The 21,846-nt window shown below is 43.2% G+C and overlaps 1 protein-coding gene across 1 annotated transcript in view; it reads right to left on the reverse strand.

Moving 5' to 3' along the window:
* The window catches only part of LOC147011684 (calpain-9-like), a 74,799-nt gene that overhangs the window by 9,643 nt on the left and 43,310 nt on the right, over window positions 1-21,846 (reverse strand). The window contains exons 12-14 of the mRNA XM_085857176.1: window positions 20,472-20,508; window positions 14,918-14,989; window positions 2,598-2,655 (exon numbers count right to left, since the gene is read on the reverse strand). Coding sequence (XP_085713302.1) covers window positions 2,598-2,655; window positions 14,918-14,989; window positions 20,472-20,508 — 167 coding nt within the window. The remainder of the gene's footprint in view (window positions 1-2,597; window positions 2,656-14,917; window positions 14,990-20,471; window positions 20,509-21,846) is intronic.

Genomic DNA, 21,846 nt, shown 5'->3' on the forward strand with positions numbered 1-21,846 from the left:
TAAAACATTACCAAAAGAGATACAAACAATATAGCAGCACTTTTCCTTCATTTGCCTTCATAAGGGGTGAGGTCCAATGGTGTAACAAGCTTCTGCCCTGCCTCGATCACGCTACTGCTCCACTTCCCAGTGTTCTCAGCCAACTCTCTCAACTCTCCAACCACCTCAACCTTATTGATGTCCCTAATCACACAATCTTCCAATCACAACCGCGGTCTACCTCATTTCCTTCTAAGTTGCTCTCAAAACTTATCCACTCTTTGCCATGCTCTGTTCCTCCATCCGCACCAAGTGTCCAGCCCACTTCAACCGGCTTTTTATCAATCTTCCCGTCAAGCTCATCTGCACACCAATCTCCTCCCACAGATCATCCATCCTCCTTCTACCACCCTCTTCACTCTCGCAATCCTCTTGACTCAGTTGTTCTTGCAAACGTGCAGCCTTTCTTGTTGTCTCTGTGTCAGTGCCGCCGTTTCGAGACCGTAAATATAGGCCGACATCACACAAAACACCAAAACTTTCCCTTTCAATTTCTTGGTATTTATTTTTTTGGTCTGCCATTACTCCTTGCACACTCATCCACACAGTCGCACCCACTTGAATCCTCCTACCTCCAACTTACCCTACACAGTCACTATTCCGCTCAGCTATTTCCCCGTTTGATCTATTTCCCCTCTAACCCGATATCAACGTATTTTCTCTGCTGCCCAACCCACATTATCTCAGTCTTCTCCATTCCCTTCCTCAGTCCATGCTCCCAGAATGCCTCCTTCCACTCCCCCAGCACCTCCTGAACCTCCTACTCCCTCTCCACTACAACAACCAGATCGGCTGCATACAATATCCTCCCCAGAATACCCCTCGTGTTTACAGTCCTGCTTGCGAGCTCCATCACCACCCCCGTGATAAACATGAGTGGGCTGACAGAACTTCCCTGCCTCAAACCGATGTTCACACTGAACTCTTCCGACATCTCCGGATCAATCAAAACTCTTTTCTCTGTTCCCTTGTACATCCCTTCCACCAACCTAACCTCTGCTTCCGGAACTCCCATCCATCTCAGTGTCGCCATCACCGTCTCTCTCGAGACAGTGTCGTAGGCCTTCTCCAGGTCTACAAATCCCAATGCCATTTCACCCTACACCTCCAACCTCTTCTCCACCAGCTGTCTCAGCACGAACCTATCCATCCCCCTATCCATCATCCCCCTACCATTTCTAAACCCCTGTTGCTCTTCGCCAATCTCCATCTCCACACTCTTCCTTATCCTCTTGTGAAGAATCTTCTCCAGTATCTTCATTGCAAGGCTTAAGAGCATAATGCCTAGGGGTTCACACAATTTTTAAATGAGGTTTTCCAATGAGTACCAACAGAAATGGTTTGGTACTCACGAAAATAATTATTGTCAGCTTTGAGCACGCTCGTCTGCTTTCCCAATCGCCACTCCGATTTTTAATGCGCCACTCAGGTTTGTATGCATCATACTCCTCTATAAGCACTCTCAGAACGTTCACTCCAGACGAAACACTCGCAAACTGCTCTCCTTTCGTTCTGGATGCTCCTGAGCCTCCTCTTCTTCCTCTTAGCGAGCATGTTCTCCTTAGATATTTTCTTTATCTTATAAGTTACAAGTTATGATACAACTTATAATCTTATAATTTATAAACTTAATTTTGTGCACTTAAATTTTGAAATCACAGTATATCTGAATTATCACGGAAGAATCTTATCTACACTTGAGAAAACCTTCCATCAAAAGCCTCTGTTGTGCTCGTATGCTTTTGAGCTTTCTAAGCATCTTTGAACTCCGCATTTAGTTTGGGGTTTTTTTTACCGCGCATGAGTACCTGAGTACCAGTTATGTGAATCGCTGGTAATACCCCTGGACTTCCCCCTTCCCCTTCCATTTAATCGGCTCAATTAGCCCTGTCCTTCAACCCTCCGGAATTGAAGCCTCTCTCATACATATATTCAACATCCTCCTTGTCCAACTGACTCCAACTTCTCCCGCAGCAACTAGCACCTCTTTACGCACCTCATCTTTACGTGCCTCATCGTTGATATGAAGCACTGAGAGGTGAAATTTCTGCATTAAAACAAAAACATTGATTTCTGAACTGTAGTGATAAATATTATATTTAATACAATAAATTTCCTATCGACGATCATGATGAAATAACTGCCCTTATATTTACAGGTACAAGTAACATGGATGAACAGAGGAATAAGCTTGGTCTGGTGTTGATATAGCACAGGTATGATGGGCCAAATAGCCTCTCCTCGTGTGCCAAAGTTCCTTGCTGTTATTCCTTGTTATAATTGTTGCAATAAATAAATTTAGTTGTGATTTTGTCCAAGTTTAAAAGCAACGCAAGTACATCGAATTCACAAAAATATCAAACACAATGTTTATGTGTGCCATAGGAAGTCATTGCAGAGTGAAAACATGGGGATTTTGTTGCGTCTTGGTGTGTTATTCCAACATTTTATCAGGGTGGGAAGGGGGGACCTGAGTGCTAATCCAACAAGTAAAAACATAATATATTGGAATCATTGTGACGTTTGAATCTGTCGTTCAACAGGAATATAACACTCACGCTTTGCTGTGATCTTGTTTAAAATAGATTGCAGTTCTCTTGCACTCACTTCCCTATCCTGCAGAGTGTGAAAGAAAAGCAGAGCCACTGTTATCGTACATCTCAAAAGTTTCCATTGAGCAATTGTAAGAAGAGTTCGAAATGGCATAATTGTTTTCAACTATTGAGAGAGAAGTTAATGCATGGACTGGTCTTCCCAGAAAGGTATACCAGACTCGGTGACTGAATCTGGGAGATCGGCAGTTCAAACCCTGGCCTAGTCATACTAAAGCCGTTTGTAAACGTCTTAAAGGGCACTCTTCAACGTTGTGATGTTGCCAGATATGCATCCACCAACATTATTACATCATTATAATACTTGTACCAAGTTTGATTGAAATCCCTGAACCCAGATTCAGCATATTAAATAATTCTGGCTGCCAGACTTTGCGTCCGATCAGGTTGAAATTTAAAACATATATTCCCCATGACTACTAGATCATAACTGTGATGTTTCATGTTAATTGATGAAGCGGTTCAAGAGAAAGAATTTTTAAAAGATTTTCGTTCAATCCAATATGGCTGTCAGACCGTGTGACCTATTAATTATTTTCTGAATAACCTCGTATCCCCAAGGCTTGGGGAACATGTGGGTGAAGTTTCCACTGGATCTATTAAGCTGTTCTGGAGAAGAAGGTTTTCAAAGGTTTACTTTTCAAAAAAAAGAATCATAACTGCCAGATCATGTGACCCATGACATCACAGGTGGATAACTTTTTGTTCCTAATGGATAGGCGATCATGCATGTAAAGTTTTGCCTCAATCTGTTCAATCGTTTCGGAGAAGAAATTTTTAAGGTTTTTATGTTAAAAACAATACGGCTGCCGAACCGCGTGATCGATGATGACATCAATTCCCCTCCCAACCCCCTCCCCCCCGCTCCCAATACAATTTTTAGCCCGAGATGACCCTCAAAAATGTTCATACTGATCGGATAAAGTGTTCGACGTTTGCAATTATGACGTCATAACAAAAGCACCTATGACATCAAAAAAAAATCACACTTACTTCCCATAGGGAGTACTTGTCATGTGCCAAGTTTCAATTTTTTTCCCATGGACTGGTTTCGGAGATACAGAGGTTCAAAGTTTTTCCTTTTTTCCAACATTGCTGCCACTCCATATGACCCATGACATCATAACTATTAAAACATTCTCCATGAGCAGTTGCACCGATGGTGCAAATTTTGTGCCAATTGGATATGCAGTTGCAGAGAAAACATAAAATTAGCACGGACAGACGTACGTATGGACGTACGGACGGACAACCTGAAAACATAATGCCACCGCGACTTCGTCAGCGGAAGCATATAAAAAACAAATAGTATGTGCTGCTTCCATGCTTGATGTTCAGCATAAGAAAAGGATAGAACACGGACAAACAACCAGAGGTTGAAAGCCATTGCTTGGGCTTTCAAGGGCCTAATGGCCTCTGCCTGTGTTGAAGTTCCTTGTGAGGAAGCTCATATTAAATGTTTGCACCAACTTGTAAAATAGCCCGTTTTTACCCATGGGTAAACAAGATGAATTCACAGATTATATTCAAAAGCCTTTTTACACATTTTCCTCTTGCCATGACTTGTTTTAAAATTGATTACCTATGGTGTTTCGAAATGTAAGCAAACTTCCAACTCTCCAACAATGAGAACTGCTCTACATACTAATCGCTCGAGTCAGCAAGAAAATCCCATCGCTGAATAAATCTGACGAAATGAGTTCTGCGAGGCAATGGTTAGCTCAGAGCGAGCACACTTGCCTTTGAGCTGTTGAGTCTCGGTTTGATTCCCAGTCTGACCATAAACTGTCATTCTGGTGTTGTGCAGTCACAACGTTACACTGTCCACCATCCTTCTGAGAGGATGTAAAGCTGGCTGTCGAATCTACGAGCATTCACATGCGGATGTTAAAGATCCCACTGCACCTTTAAAACTCAGGAAGCCATTACGTGCTGGTGTTCTGGCCAAATGCTAAACTCCTACATTGACTCGGGTCTACTTTGCGGCACCCTGTGGGAACCTTCATGAAAAAGTTGTGGATTTTCAGCCTTCAGAAGAGAATATGAGCAATAATATTAAGAATAATCATCATTATTACACTGCCAAAAATACTTTTCAAAGAAAGAAGATGTTTCCTTGAAATAAGTTCTCGAAACATGAAAACCATGGAAAAAATTGTTATTGCAACGAGAAAAATTCTCATACTTTTCTTGTTTCAAGAAAACTTTTCTTATCTTTAGAAAATATTTTCGTACTAAGGAAATAATTTTTGCCAGTGAATACCAATGTCGAGATAATTCCAGTGTTACAACCCTCTGGAACAGCAAGATACACACAAGGAAATTAGATGCAGGTGGAGGACATTCAGCCAATTAATTATTTAATTTTTTGGGAAGTATTTTTGTGGTTTTTTTGTAGTATTTTTTTTCTTTCTTTCTTTCATCTCCTCTTCTTAACTCTCCTTTTCTTTACCCTCAGGCTGTGGCCCCTGGTCCTTTTACTGTCGACTTTGCTAAATAATTCTGCACAAATTTTATCGATACCTTTTATTATCTTAAAATAACTTTATCATATCTCCTCGTAACCACCTCCTTTCTAGTGTAGAAAGCCCTGTCTCCTTCAGCCGCTCCTCATAGCTGAGTCGAGCTAGACCCGGAATCAATCACGTAGCCCTGCGCTGAACCCTCTCTTTGGCATCTATGTCCTTCCGGAACTGTGGTGACCAGAACTGCACACAATATTCTAGATGTTGCCCTCACTAAATTCCTGTACAATGTTAACACCACCTCTTTTGATTTATAATTGATCCCCATCATAAAACAGCCAAAAACCCTATTTTTTACCTATAGCTGACTCGTATTGTGCTGCCTGCTTACCTCCCATATCTATCACCACCCCCAGATCCTTATCCTTTGTGACACGCTCCAAAAATTACCCCTTGCATCCTGTAATCTCTATTTTCATTGTTCTTACCAATCACCAGCCCCTAACATTTCTTTATGTTAAACTGCGTCTGCCAATCATTTGCCAAATCTATTAAAGGATCTCAACTTTCCTGCATCTGATCAGCACCCCCTCTGCTATCCACCTTACCTCCAAGCTTTGTGTCATCTGCAAGTTTGGAAAGCTTACTCTTCACCCCACCATCCAAATCCTTGATGTGAATAATGAATAGTGATTGTCCGAGTACTGATCCCTGAAGTAACCCGCAACTTAAATCCTCCCAGCAAGACATCCCCCCACTCACAGCCACTCTTTGCTTCCTACCACTAAGCCAGTTTGCAATCCAATTAGCGACCTGACCAGCTACTCCACAAGCCCTCACCTTGGGCTCAAGATGTATTCCAAAACAGATTCAAGACATTATTATACAAATCTAAAAGGCAATGTATATTCAAGATTGTAAAAAAAAAGCCAAAAAAACATTCAGTGCCAATAAAGTATTTGAAAGGGAAAAAAGCTGAGCAAGAGAATTTTCTTTCTCATCTTCAAGCACCTGGAGAATTGCCATTCCATGAAAGCCACGTAATGCTCTTTGGAAAAAAAACAATTGTGGCAGCAAGCAAAGGCATTGCTACTGAACTCAGCTGAGGGTGCAAGTTGGTTGCATCAGAATATCTAAGCAGCCTGCTGCATGTGGAGACAAGCTCATTTCACATTACAAACATAAATTTTTTTAAAAGAAGCATTACATGCAACAATCCTGGAGTGTCCATCTTGTTTACCCCATGTACCCCACCCCATCCCTCACCCTTCCACAGATCTCATGTCTCTGTTCCCCACTGTTTTGTGCTTCCCTCTCCCACTCCTCTTGCCTCCTGCTCCCCTTGTTGTGTGTTCTGTGTGTTAGCTCTTATGTGAGCCTCGACATTTATACAAAAAAAAACCAAACAAACAAAAAAAAACAATGCTGAATATTGTACGAAAAACATTCATTCAAAAACCATTCCGGGTTCAAATAGAGATCCTCGCATGATTGGAAAGCCAATAATAATCTGTTAGTTTCTTGGAGAATGAATATCATTGGCAATAACTGTCACTTTCTCGTTCAATCCTGAGTACATTTTTGAATACTATACATTGAATTAAAAAAAAAAACAACAGTTACTTACTGGATTTATTTTTTTATACAAGGTCTAAGGCTCGTAATGGAGCTGCCACTCACACACACAGTCATACTGACGAGACAAACACTTAACACAGCCACTGAGCTTGAGGGAAGAGGCTTTTATCACCACACTCAGCGGGGCATTTCCTCCTCCCCATGGATGCCAACCGTTGAACGACCTTTTCCTCCCTTTTTCAGGGTGTTGGTCGAATGATGGCTTTCCTCCATTCGCGTCTCTCTATTGCGTCTTTTCCGTGCAAACGCAAACATTCCATTTCTTCCTGGACATTTTCACTCCATGTTTTTGGAAGATGTCCTGTCAGCTTTCTTCCTTCCACCACAAGCTGTATTGCTCTCTTTACAGCTTCATCGTCTGAGCTCTGTTGCACATGAGTATACCAACCGAGTCTTCTCACGTTATTTTCGAGACAATCCATTCATCCACCGTATCATTCTCATCTGTGTTCCTTCAATCATTTTTACATCTTCTCTCCACTTTGCCCACGTTTTGCTTCCATACATCAACACCGGTCTGATGCAGGCTTTATTAACTTCTGTTATAGGTAATCGAATGTTTCTGTGCTTAGAGCCCTGTCACACCTTGACGTTTTAGCCAGCGTATGGCATTGTATCAAAATGTATGTAAAACGCTGGCGTATGCTGAACTATTGATGTTTTTTTCCAGTTTTGTGCGTATTCATAATGAGTTGGACGTATGCATAACGTATTAGTAACGTACACAGAACGTTTTGATAACATATAGATAACTTGTACCAACGAATGCTTAGCGGGTTGTCGGCGTTCACAACTTATGCCCAACGATAGTCTAACTTATGCATAGCGCACGGCAGCGTATCGCCGACAATCACGTGGCGTAGCCGATTAATAGGCTGCAGCTCACGATTCAAATCATAACCGCACTAGACATCGAAGTGTCAAGCCGCTGTCACACCTTGACGTTTTAGCCAGCGTATGCCGACGTATGAAAAATTTGCTGAATACGCTGGCACACGTCGAATACGTTATGGGTAAGTTTTGCATACGTTAAGAGCATGCTGAAGCACGCTGGCATACGTCGTAGGCACGTTACGCAATCGTTGACACACATTACTTGTAAGTTACTCATAAGTCGAAACACGTCGAGGTCATGTTTAGCATACACGAAACATAATTTTAACCTATGAGTAACGTGCTTTGAACCTAGGTGTAACGTCTCTCCAACGCACATTGACGTATTTCATTGACGTCCTCTGGATGACCACAGAACTTACTGAACGCGTTTCTAACTTACAGCTACCGTATAATGGCGTATTGACAGCGTTTAGGGGAATTGGTATATAAAAATGGGTTTCACAGGAGGAACCCGTCAGTGTTCCAGACTCCATGTTTTTTGTTTTGCTTTGTTTTTTTCTTCGGCATGACGGTGAAGTTGACACTTCGATTTCTAGTGCGGTTATGATTTAAATCGTTGAGCGGCAGCCTATTAATTATATTATATTATAACCGCACTAGAAATCGAAGTGTCAACATCACCGTCATACCGAAGAAAAAAAAAAAAAACCATGGAGTCTGGAACACTGACGCTAAATATTACCTCGACATGTTTCAACTTATGAGTAACTTACAAGTAACGTGTCGACGTGTGTCAACGATCGCGGAACGTACCTACAACTTATGCCAGCGTATGCGGAACGTGTGAGTCATACGCTGGCATACGTCGAAAAATTTCAAGGATGGAAAATTTGTCTAACAGCACGGCATACTACGGCGTATGCCAGCGTGCTCTTAACGTATACAAAACTTACCCATACGTATTCAACGTGTGCCAGCGTTTTAGACAAATTTTTCAGACGTCGGCATGCACTGGATAAATTGTCAAGGTGTGACAGGGCCTTTAGACCATGACGCCATCTCGTGGTTTTTATTTTAATTTTTTTTTTGTGCACCTTGTCGAGGCTCCGATGGAGCTAACACACAACGCACATCAAGGGGGGCATGAGACAAGAGGGGCGGGAGTGGGAATGACAAAACGGTGGGGAACAGAGACATTAGCAGATCGATGGAAGGGAGAGGGATGGGGTGGGGAACATCTCGCAGAGAGGGTGGGGGGGGAGGGGGCGAGACCGGAGAGGATATGGTAGAAGACAGAAAGACCACCGACCTGCCTGCGGTGAGAGAGTGAGAGACCCAAAGACTCAGCCTCATCGCAGGAGATACCAATGATCCGAAATGCCTTGGTTTCCACAGCGTGAAGCCGAGAAAGGTGAAAGGCAGGAACACCAGCCCAGAGGGGAGAGCAGTACTCCATCAGGCTGTGGACAAAAGCTTTGTATGTGGTCAGGAGCTCAGGTGGGCCGAGGAAGGACTTTGCATGATGGAGGATTCCCAGTCGGCGACTGGCTTTGGAGGCGAGGTTTGAAATGTGGTTTTCCCAGGAAAGATCATGGCAGATAGTGAGACCCAGAAGTTTGAAAGAAAGGACTTCTTCCAGAGGAATGTTGAGAAAGTGGATGGGGGGAGGGAGGGGAGTTCCAAATGGTCCTTTCGGAGAGACATAGTGAGAGTGTGAGATTTGTCTGGATTGAAAGACATGTTCCACGTGTTGGACCAGTTTGTGATTTTACCCAGATCTGCAGTGAGTGAAGAAGCTGTTGCGTGCCGGTCTGAGGGATGACAGATGGTACGGCAGAGGGTGGAGTCATCAGCAAAGAGATGAAGAGGATTCTCCAGAGAGTCGGAGAGATCAGTGATGAAAACCAGAAAAAGAACAGGGCCCAGAACGCTACCTTGAGGAACTCCAGCCTGCACAGGAAGGGGGATGAAAGAACTCCATTTAGGGCCACACGTTGACTGCGACAGCAGAGGAAGTCGGCGAGCCATGAGTGGAGATGGCCTTGGATACCATAGGAAGAGAGTTTGGTGAGTAGTGCAGGGTGCCAGACTGTGTCAAAAGCACGTGATATGTCTTGGGATACGGCTCTGATTTCATGTCTGGCATTGAGGACCTCCATCCATTGTTGAGAGAGCAGAAGCAGCATATCCAGGGTAGAGTGACTTGGTCTGAAAACAAATTGATGATCGGAAATCAAGCCATTGGAGAAGAGGAAGGGTTTAATGTCTGAAAGGATGATCAATTCCATAACCCTGCTGATGATTGGGAGAAAGCTGATTGGTCTGCAGTTGCAGGGATCTGTTTTTGCACCTTTTTGTGCAGGGCAGTCATGCTTGCTGATTTCCAAGCAGATGACAGATGACCTTGAGCAAATGAGAGGGTGAATAGAATAGAGCGAGGTTGAGCAAGAGCAGAGGAGCAGATTCTTAGGACATGTGGACTGATGCCGTCTGGATCGGTTTCAGAATCTGAGTCGAGGTTTGACAGCAAGCTCTCCACCTTGTCAGGAGAAAAGGACACAGAGTTCAGGGACAGTTGGGTGCGACTGGGTAAGGTGGGTACAAAAAGTGATGGGTTTCAGACACCAGATTTTGATGCAAACACCAAGTTTAGGCATTCAGCCTTTTCACGTGCGGTATCAGCAGTGCGGCCATTTGAGGTAAGGGAGGGGATGTAGGGGGAACATACACCAGAAACAAATTTGATTAAATGCCACCAGGATTTGGAGTAGGGAGAGAGAGGTTTGAGAGTCCAGACTTGAGATTAGAAAGATGTTGTTTTCTGGCTCTCCTGAGGGTAGATACACACTTGTTCTGAGCTTTATGGAAGGAACTGAGATTGCCCTCAGTTGGGTTTGCTTTCCATGAGGCAAAGGCAAGTTGTTTCAGGACAACTGCCTCGCCACAAGCTTCAGTGAACCAAGGGCAGGAGGAAGGGTAGGACAACTGAAGACGAGAGGGGATAAATCTGTGCATGAGGGCGAGCAAGTTTCTTTGAAAGAATTCCCACAATGAGTTGATGTTGGAGAAAGTAGTGATGGGAGACCAGTCTAGAAGTTTAATGGCTGCTTGGAGGCCGTCCCAGTCGGCTTGAGTGAAATGCCAGACTCGACGGCGGTGAGGTGGTTCTCTGATAATAGCCAGAGAGATGTCCACTTTGACAAGGATGTGGTCAGAAGAACCGATTGGAGCAGAGGAAGAACAGCAGATATTTTCAGGCAATAAGTTTCCACTTATTCCAGGCTGACTTTATTCTTGGTCTTACAGCTACATATGCTCCTCTTGATGCCTCCATGGTAACAGAAACTTTTGACATTTTCTAAATTGAATTCTGAGAATTCTTACTCAAAACTACACAATATTAAAGGTATTCATTCATCGCTGTGTTGAATCCATCCATCCATTGGGACCATACTCTGTGCAGAGCATTGGTGCTGCCGAAGCAGTCTCCTGGGTTATTGGGCACAATCCTGGATGGGTCACCACTCCTACACAGGATACCAGCAAGCTGGCACTCATTTTGCCGACCACGGAAGGATCACAGGCAGAGTAAACCCCACCTGGTATTAATTCAACAGCCAAGTGGGATTTGAACTCAGGATCATAAGATCCCAAGCCCACCACGCTAACCATTGAGCCAACACCAGGCATATGTGTTGAATGAATACCTTTAATATTCAGTTCAGTTTTGGTCACGACATCTGAGGAAAGATGTCGCCGCCACATGGACGGTGCCGCAAAGAGCAACCAAATAACGACTGGGCTAGGTTGACGAATCTCTGAGGAGCGGCTGATGGAGACAGGACCTTATAGATTATAAAAGAGGCTGATGGAGATATTTAACAAATAATGAGGAATCTCAGACAGATGTTTCGGATGATGAAGTGTGTGGACAAAATAAGTGCAGAAACGTTTTTTGAGCAGAATGGACAGTGACAGGACTGTGGGCCATGGCCTGAGGGTGAAGACGAGAGTTATGACGGCAGTAAGCCAGGAGGCTGTCACTTAGCGAGTCGAGTAAATGCATGGAATCGTCTCCTGCTCAGAAACTAAGATCGTAGAAAGGTTTAAACTGGGATCTAAAAGCATTGGGGACTGAGGGTAAAATGGGTAATGGCAGGAATGGTACGTAGCTTGGATGTGAATGGGTGATTGTATGGATTGTGATGTCTGTGAGAGGGTCTCATCAAAAAAGGTGAATCTGCTGTCGCTGCTTGTTAATTCCTTACCCTTCAACCGTCGTTATCCCTCCCTCCTCCTCCATCCCAATGTTTTTTTTTGTATACATAGCCGAGGCTCGTGGAAGAACTAGCACACTGAATACGTCAAGACAGAGCACGACAAAAGGAACATGAGAGAGAGGAGGAGAAACACCATCAACAGAATTGAAGGCCAAGATAAAGGGAGACCTGTACAAACAATGGGTGTGAGGAGGAAAGGAGGGGGGAGGGGGGGAGTAGGAAAGGACAAGATGGATACAGAAGGAAACCGAGATAGGGTGGGGTGGTGAGGATAGAAAAGACCGTGGTTTTGGATTGGGGATTATCTGAGATGGTGGTAAACAGTTTTCTTGAAGACTTGGAGGGAAGAATGAGATTGAAGAGAATGTGGAAGTTTCTTCCAGGTAGGCAAAGAGAGTGGAGTTTATTATATATCATCTTGGTGATGTCCCGTGCCTGCCTCCACACCCCCCCCCACCCCCCAAGGAGTCGATAAACTAAGAGTTTGGATAAATGTAGTGTTGATGTGGTGCAGGTATGATGGGCCAAAAGGCCTATTCCTGCATATATCCTCAGGCAATTTTGTGTCTCGCAAGACAAAAACCGAGGTACAAAGCATGTTACAACTGCAATGAAAGATCCTTGTGGAATTCCCTGAAATCCATAAAGGTTCCCTACTTGGTGGCCTTGGAGATCCATTAACACCTCCAAGTACAGACAGATTGCACAGATCAGGCAGAACCGAGTCCAAGTGGTTTAACCTGACATAATATGTATCAAGGTACAGTATCTACAGAATTATTTTGCCTCAAGTAAATATGAACACTGGAAGCTGCTCCATTATTGTCACAAGAATAAGAATAAATCAGATATCCTGCCTTGACCTCTCAACCAAGAATACCTCCGTCTTGGCCACATTGGTGATCAGGTGAGAGCTCCAAGAACGTAGCCATGCATCGATTGATGCAATTGTCAAAACAATATCACCAAGGTATAATGCCAAGACAAACAGGTCACCAGACAAGGACGAGTGAGTCACAAAGACAATGAAAAACTGCAAGCAAACCGAGTCATTTAAGGTCAACCTCAGAACTTTGTCAAAAATTACACAAAACTGCGTAAGGGACAGTACCCTGCTATTGCATACTTAAACCTCCCTCCAATCACTGAAGGATCCTTTGTCTGAAACACATCTTGATCACTTAATAAAAACCAACATGAAGAGTAATTATACTTCTGATTTGAAATGTCACAAACTGAATGGTTTCACCAAGAGATGCAGATTATTTAAAGTGCAACGTGATGACCTGAAAGTCCCTTTACCCCACCGCAGTAAAGCATTCGTTGTTAAAACTCTTTTAATGTGCAGTAATTACAATAATTAATCAGTCATTGTACAGTACGGGCCAAAAGTCTCTGAAGGTTTTCTTTTTTTGCAACTTTTTTTTATTTTTGAAGAAAAAAATAATGAAGTAAATTGCAAATGGTGACTTAATTCATGGAATTTGTTGTTTTTAGATCCTCGTGGAGGATCTCTAAGTCTTACTCACGTTGTTGTTCTTCTTCTTGTGGACTTTTTTGTTTCACAGCCTACAGTTTTCATCGAAACTTCCCGAAACTTGGCGTATATATGTAAAAATACCCTGCGCAGACAGTAACGATCTCCGATTTTGAAAATTCCTCCGAGAAAAAAAGTTATGACGTCAAAATATCTCCGCTAATGGAAATCGCCTAAAAATTATCTCCGAAACTAGGCAAGCTTTTTGAATTCTGTTTGCGGGAATCGAACAGGGCATTAGCAGAGATGAATTACCGCACATACGATACATCACTATGACGTCATATCAATTTTTATGACGTCATTCCTATTTTTTTGTTTCACAACCCAGAGTTTTCATCGGATCTTCGTGAAACTTGCCATGTATATGCAGAAAGCCCACACGCAGACAGTAACCATCTCCGATTTTGGAAATTCTTCCTAGAAAAAAAGTTGACGTCATAATATCGCCGCTAATGGAAATCGCCTATACCATTATCTCCGAAACTCGGCAAGCTGTTTGAATTTTGTTTGCGGGAATCAAGCCGGACATTAGCACAGATAATTTATCCCAAACCTGATACATCACAATGATGTCATATTCGTTTTTAATGACGTCATCATTAAGAGGACAAGGATCTTAGCTCATTTGAGCTGGGTTTTTTTCAATTAATTGTGAGAAATAATGTCCTGCAAATGGCCCCCATTGGCTTCTTCGCCAAGTCTTGCGATTTCCAAAACATGATCCAATGCAGAGGCCAAAACTCCTTGATCAATCGCTGCAATTTCCTTGATCAAATAATTTTTTTTTATCAGATCTGGATCCAGATTCGAATCCGGATCGTCACCAAATTGAATCAACTCTTCCTTGTCACACACCCAACGTGTCCACCAAGTTTCATCCGAATCCGTCCACAACTTTTTGAGATATCCAACTTGTGCTATTTTTGAGATATCCAACAACTTGTGTCTGCCATGCCATCTAACTTCCTACTGTTAGTGAATCAGTGTTGCCACGTACCATGGTGGAGGAGGGTGGAGGGGAAGGAAGGGAGGTGCGAGAGATTTAATGGGGGTAAAGCATCTTTCAGGCCACCCTGTACAATAACCAAGAACCATTTTATATTTTGCCTTGATCGTAGGCCCATGTATGAGCTTGGAGATTAGTCGCACAGAAGAGAAAGATGTCAGTAAATATCAGTGGTACTTTTACATAAATTACAATGACATTAACAGACAATGAACAAACCCCGATGGTATATGGCATTTGTTCCTTCATTGCCCATCTTACACACCGTTTTTCATGCGACCTCCCTTCTCCACAACACCAGCAGGATTCAGATGGGAACACAAACTGGCCAACCAATATTTAGCATGCATGATGAAACCATGGTTTGATTGAGCCGACTCTGCAAACTCATATGTTGTGGCATACAAACACTATGCAGAAGCAAAGACACCAATGTATATTTTTCAGACATCCTACACAATGACACTTTCTGGAAGTAAAACAGGATGACCGAGACTGACCTCTCCTGCAAGCTTCACAAAGATGTGCTTGAACTTTTCATATTCCTCAGTCTGCTCTCCTGGTGGTGGAAACTGAAAACGATAGAGTTTAGGATTTTTTTAAAAACTTCCCCTTGAAAAGCAGAAAGAAATACATTCGATATAGACATTGCAGAAAACAATGTAAAACAAGAAAAAGAGCAATCAGAGATTGTAGACCCTCACCAGGACTTTTGTGTGGTGTTTGTGTACTGGTGTGTTACATAATTTACTAGAAGGTAACTTGGTAGAGCGCATACCTCCGCCACGCAATGCCTGATCCACGAGAACATATCGGGCCCAATACATTTTTGAAATATCATGCTATGAAGTAATATATCGCTTTCGGCCCCTATCTCTCAATGGTGAAGAATCACTTCAAAAATTAAATAATTCTCCAATCCAGATCTGGATCTTCACCAAAATCGAATCACTTCGTCCTTGTCACACACTGAACCTGTCCACAACTTTTTGAGATATCCTGTACACAAACAGACAAACAAACAGACAAAAAGGGGTGAAAACATAACCTCCTTCACCTTCGGTGGTGAAGGTAACAAGCAAAAAGCAAAGACGGGGACATCAGGAGGAACCTGTATGGGATTCGGGTTTCAGCTGCTACTCCACCCTCAAACCCATCCAGGAACAGCCAAGTGAGCCTTATTCAACAACAAAAAAAAAAAATCAAAAAGAACATAGATGAAAAAATTTAATCATTCTGGCTGCCAGACCATGCGTCCGATCAGGATGAAATTTAAAAGATAGGAGACGACCCGTGAACCCATTGGGTTCCCGTTGTGACAGCGGTTGATAAAAAAAATCATTAAAAAAAAAAGATAGCTCCAGCGAACTACACCGCTGAGGTTGTTTGCATTGATCAAATACTCCCGAAGAGTACTTGACTGAATCGGGAATTGATTTTTCAATATTTTTTTTCGTTGCCAGATTTGAACGAAACTTGTTATTGTGCGTCAATGTGAAAAAAAATGGAGAAAAGAAAGTCGAAGAAATTATTGTGCGTCTTCTTCAAAACACAATTTTATTTATTAATGAACACGGAAGTATTAGATCAAAATGGCGATGTTTATTTTATGCTTAAAAATAAATCGTTCTTTGTCTATATTAAATGTTTGAGATTTTAAAATAAATCATTTGAAGAAGAAGAAAAAAAAGATAGCTCCAGCGAACTACACCGCTGAGGTTGTTTACATTGATCAAATAATCCCGAAGAGTACTTGACTGAATCGGAAATTGATTTTTTAATAATTTTTTCTTTGCCCGATTTGAACGAAATTTGATACTGCACACCGCAGGAGAATGGCGAGTAAGGTGGGCTGAAAAATTTTGCGCTATCATGTACCGTTTTGGCTGTATTTCGGGAACATACATACATAAATACATACATACAAGATGAGAGTTTTAGTAATATAGAGATAGAGATTCCCCATCCACATTAGATCATAATTGTGAAGTTTTATGTCGAGTGAAAAAGCAGTTCAGGAGACAGAACTTGAAAAAAGACAAGTCTGGAGACGGCGATGGTTCACGAGCAATGTACACGGTTCGCCTTTTTTTATTTTTTGACCTTCGAGGGGACGCCACGGGCAAACTGGCGGGAATAGGGGAAAACGTAAATGATGAAAGTTGTAGTACTCGAAGAGCACGACTTGCATACCAACTTTCATTCGAAACAGTTGAAAACCCTTGGAGCTTGATGCCAAATTTATTGATATTTTCTAAGTTCGTGACCTTGTGAAGAAAATGAAAAATCGAGCTCCGTCGGACTATGCAGGTGCCATTGGGCTAACCAAATACCGAAACCCCTGCCAGATTCGACAAACCCCCTCAGAGAAGATGGAACTTGAAACCAGCTACCCCCTAAAAACACATGTCTTTTGGGCGTGGCTCCACCCATAATGGGCGCAGCATGCCCATTCTCAGGAAAACACAACTAGATCATGATTTAAACCTCGCACCCTAATTTTATCAAGATCGGATCAAAACCCACGGAGCTATGCTCGGGACAGACAGACAGATATAGACACACATAACGAATATAGTGGTCACTTACTGACTCGTGAACCAATTTTTGCTCAATTCAATATGGCTGCCAGATCATGTAAATTATCAATTATTTGTGAATACGCTGGTATCACAAAGGCTTGGGCAACATGTGTGTGAAGTTTCTCCTCGATCTTTCCAACTGTTCTGGAGAAGAAGATTTTTTTATAGGTTTTAGGGCAAATCCAATAGGGCTGCCAAACTTTGTGACCTTCGATGTCATATGTGTGATCGTTTTGTTCCTCATGGATAGGCGGTCATACATGTAAGGTTTCGCCTCATCTACTTTCTACTTTCCCAACAACGCTCTTGAAGAAGATCAGTCAATCAAATTTTTGCGTCTCATTCTCAGCCATGATCTCTCTTGGGCAAGCCACATTTCAAAGTTCAGCTATTTCAAAGAATTTTGAAGGTTTTTTTTTTTTTTTTAAACAATATGGCTGCCGAATCACGTGACCGATGATGTCATCAATTTTTTTTTTGTGGACCAATTTATCCCAAGATGACCCTCAAAAATTTTCATGCAGATGTGATGCAGCGTTCTACATATGCAATTATGGCGTCATAACAAAGGCACCTATGACGTCATTAATAAATCACACTTATCCACATGAGGAGTTCTGCCATGTGCCAAGTTTCAATTTTTTCCTTGGTGCAGTTTCAGAGATAGAGGTCCAAAGTTTTTCTCTTTTTCCAACATGGCCACCACACCACGTGGCCTATGACGTCATAATTATCATTAAAAACATTCTACATGAGTAGTCGTTCCTGTGGTGAAATTTTTTTCTTAATCCGACAAGCAGTTGTGGAGAAAAACACGAGAGTTCTGTGCGGACAAACAAACAAACAAACAAACAAACAAACAAACCCAAATGCAATACCCTCTCCTCTGGCGAGGGTAAAAAAAAAATGAGATGGTGGTTTGTACTCGTCAGTGTGAAGAAGAATATGTAGTTAAGCTTCAAGCGTGGGTTTGATTCCCGACCAACAATAAACTGCCAATATTGGTGCTTCTCAGATAGGGCGTTGCATCACTCGTGAGAAGTTTTAATGCCTCAATTCTGTGTCTGCTTCCAAATGTTGTGTCCCTAACCCCCCCTCTCTCTCTCTCTGTATCCACCCTTCACTGTCGTACCCAACAGCTCCGGGACTCTGTGTATTTTGCACCTGAGAAGGTGGTAAAGGTTCTTTCAACCCTCGACTCTGACACTGCAACTGGACCGGAAGGCATCAGATCAGATGTCCTGAAAGCCTGCTCTGCTTCTCTTGCAGTTCCTCTCTCTCTGTCATTTACCGTAAGTCATAGTCCGTTTGCTTGGAAATCAGCCATCATCACTGCATTACATAAAAAGGTTCAAAAACAGATCCCATTAACTACAGCCATATTAGTTTACTTCCAATCATCAGCAAGGTCATGGAATCCATCATCGCAGTTGACATAAAATCATTCCTTTTCTCCAACAGCCTCGTCTCGCGTCATCAATTCGGAGTCAGACGTGGTCACTCTACCATGGACATGCTGCTTCGACTCTCTCCCAACAATGGATGGAGGCCGTGAATGTCAGACATAAGATCAGGGCTGTCTCTCTGGACATATCTTGAGCTTTCGATAAAGTCTGGGATCCCACCTTGCTCTCCAAACTGTCTGCCTATGGAAGCAAAGGCCAACTACACTAGTAATCAAAGGATTACTGACTTTCTCTATTCTCGTAGCCAACATGTGGCTCTCAATGGAATCCTTTCATCTCCTCTCTCTGTCAAGGCTGTTGTGCTCCAAGGCAGTGTTCTCGGCCCCATCCTATTCACAATCTTCATCAATGATCTCTCTGACTCTGGAAAATCCTCTTTATCGATTTGCTGATGACTCGACTCTATGCCACATCATCCCTTATCCTTCTAACAGACAGGCAGCAGCCTCTACCCACTCTTCAAACCTTGACAAAAATCACAAACTGATGAAACTCTTGGAATACGTCTTTTAACACTAAGAAATCTCACACACTCCATTCTCTCTCCGAATGGAACGTACCGCAAACTATCCCAACAACCCTCCTGAAGAAGTTCAGTCAATCAAATTCTTGCGTCTCATTCTCAGCCATGATCTCTCTTGGGCAAGCCACATTTCAAAGCTGGCCTCCAACACCAGATGCCTACTGAGTATCCTCCGTCATGCAAAGTCCTTCCTTGGCACACCTGAGCTCCGAGCCACCTACAAGACTTTCATCTGCAGCTTGTTGGAGTACTGCTCTCCCCTCTGGGCTGGTGTGCGTGCCTCATGCCTCGCTCAGCTTGATGCCATGGAAACCAAGGCTTTCAAGAACATTGGAACATCTTGCGATGAAGCTGAGTCTATGGGCCGATCGCTTCATCATTGCCGACAGGTCGGTGGTCTCCCAGTCTTCTTCTGCCTCCTTTCTGGACTTTCACCCTCTGCCTTCTCCGAACTTTGTCCCCCTCCCCACCAGGCATCTGCAGGACGTATGCAGTCCATCAGCAACCCCCCCTTTGTGAAACTCCCAAAATCCCAGAACCACTGCGCTCCTCCACTCATGTGTTTTTTTTTCTGCCTGTGGAACAAACTTCCACACTCTCTTCAATCTCAGTCTTCCCTCCAAGTCCTCAAGATAGGTATTCGCCCCCATCTCAAGTCATCCCCTATCCAAGATCATGATCTTTTCTACACCCCTTAAACCACCCCCACCCCTCCTAAAAAATAAAAAATAAAAAACTTTCTAATGTATCAATCTTGTCCACCCCTTGTGTTCTCCCATACCCCTCACCGTTACCTGCATCCTTTGTTTGTCTGTCTCCGTCTATTTTCCCCCTTCTCCTGCTGTTCCCTCTGTTATGTTGCATCCTGATCCATTCTGTGTTCTCGCTCTTCCACAAGCCTTGACTATGTATCAAAAAAAAAAAGTTCACTGTCCCTCCGATGGACGTAAAGTGGGGGGTATCCAGGCTACTCGTATTAAATATCCACATACTGATGGGTGGAGATTAAATATACTCTGGTGTTGATTGTGTCCAGAGTATTGCCGGCACCCTGAACAAATGACAAATCCCTGACCGAATCAACTCCAATCAAACATCAGGCCTCGCCAACCGGTTTATTAAAGACTTCGGACAAAAACTTTCCCTGGCCGACCCCACAAGAAGGTGGGAATAATTGGGGTTGTTACAGAAGCGGAAAAAGTAGTAACAGCAGCCAGCAGTGGTGGTGGTGGTAGTAGTAGTAGTAGTAGTAGTAGTAGTAGTAGTAGTAGTAGTAGTAGTAGTAGTAGTAGTAGTAGTAGTAGTAGTAGTAGTAGTAGTAGTAGTAGTAATTTCCTTCAACAATTCACTAATTTTTGGAATATTTTCTGTTCTCCTTCATCAAGAACATTTCAACTGATAAAAAGATCGAATAATTCCATCAGATTGTGCAAGTTCACAATAATTAAATAAGTACAACAATATCTTTGCATCAAACACTTACCTTATCGAGATCTGCTCCGATTTCATCATCCGATTCACTGGAGGATAGAACAATGAAAACGAACAATTAGATCCATTATCTCATACAAGCAATAATCACCACAAAAATCAAGATCTTTCCAGCTTCTGGCCCAAGTAAATAAATATCTATATATATCTCTTTGTGTGTATATATATATATATATATATATATATCTTCTTCTTCTTCTTTCGGCTGCTCCCGTTAGGGGTCGCCACAGCGGATCATCCGTATGATCCGCATAGTGATTTGGCACATGTTTTACGCCGGATGCCCTTCCTGACGCAACCCTGGTCGCTTCTTACGACACAGGGATATGGTATACCTATTTTAACCGGGTATACACCGGCCCAGTACACTGGTACTCATTTCGCCGACCTCGGAAGGATGACAGGCTGAGTCAACCCCTCTTCTTCTTCCTCTTTCGGCTTGCTCCCGCTAGGGGTCGCCACAGCGGACCAACTGTCTCCATTTTGCTCTATCCTCCACATCTTCCATTGACACTCCAACCACCCGCATGTCCGCCCTCACCGCATCCATGAACCTCTTCTTTGGCCTTCCTCTTCTCCTCCTGCCTGGCGGCTCCATCTTCAACATCCTTCTCCCGATATACTCCGTTTCCCTCCTGTGCACATGTCCAAACCATCTCAATCTCGCCTCTCACTTTGTCTCCAAACCGTCCTACCTGCGCTGTCCCTCTAATACACTCATTTCTTATCCTATCCATCCTCGTCACTCCCAACGAGAATCGCAGCATCTTTAACTCTGCCACCTCCAGCTCTGCTTCCTGTCTTTTTGTTAGCGCCACCGCCTCCAAACCATACAACATAGCTGGTCTCACTACCGTCTTGTATACTTTCCCCTTCACTCTTGCAGCTACCCTTCTGTCACAAATCACTCCTGCAACTCTTCTCCACCCACTCCATCCTGCCTGCACTCTCTTTTCACTTCTCTCCCACACTCTCCGTTACTTTGGACAGTTGGTCCCAAGTATTTAAACCATTCCACCTTCCCCACCTCAACTCCTTGCAACCGCACCATACCACCACCCTCCCTCTCATTTACGCACATGTACTCCGTCTTTCTCCTACTGACTAACATTCCCCTTCTCTCCAGTGCGTACCTCCACCTCTCAAGGCTCGATTCAGCCTGCTCCCTACTCTCCCTACAGATCATGATGTCATCCGCGAACATCATGGTCCATGAACTCTCCAGTCTGATCTCGTCCGTCAACCTGTCCATCACCATTGCAAACAGGAAAGGGCTCAGAGTCGATCCTTGGTGCAATCCCACTTTAACCTTAAACCGGTCCGTCATTCCTACCGCACACCTCACCGCTGTCACACTGTCCTCATAC

Source organism: Eptatretus burgeri, chromosome 15, assembly GCF_056783735.1.
Source record: "Eptatretus burgeri isolate ZD-2024b chromosome 15, Ebu_testis_v1, whole genome shotgun sequence".
Lineage (NCBI taxonomy): Eukaryota > Metazoa > Chordata > Myxini > Myxiniformes > Myxinidae > Eptatretus > Eptatretus burgeri.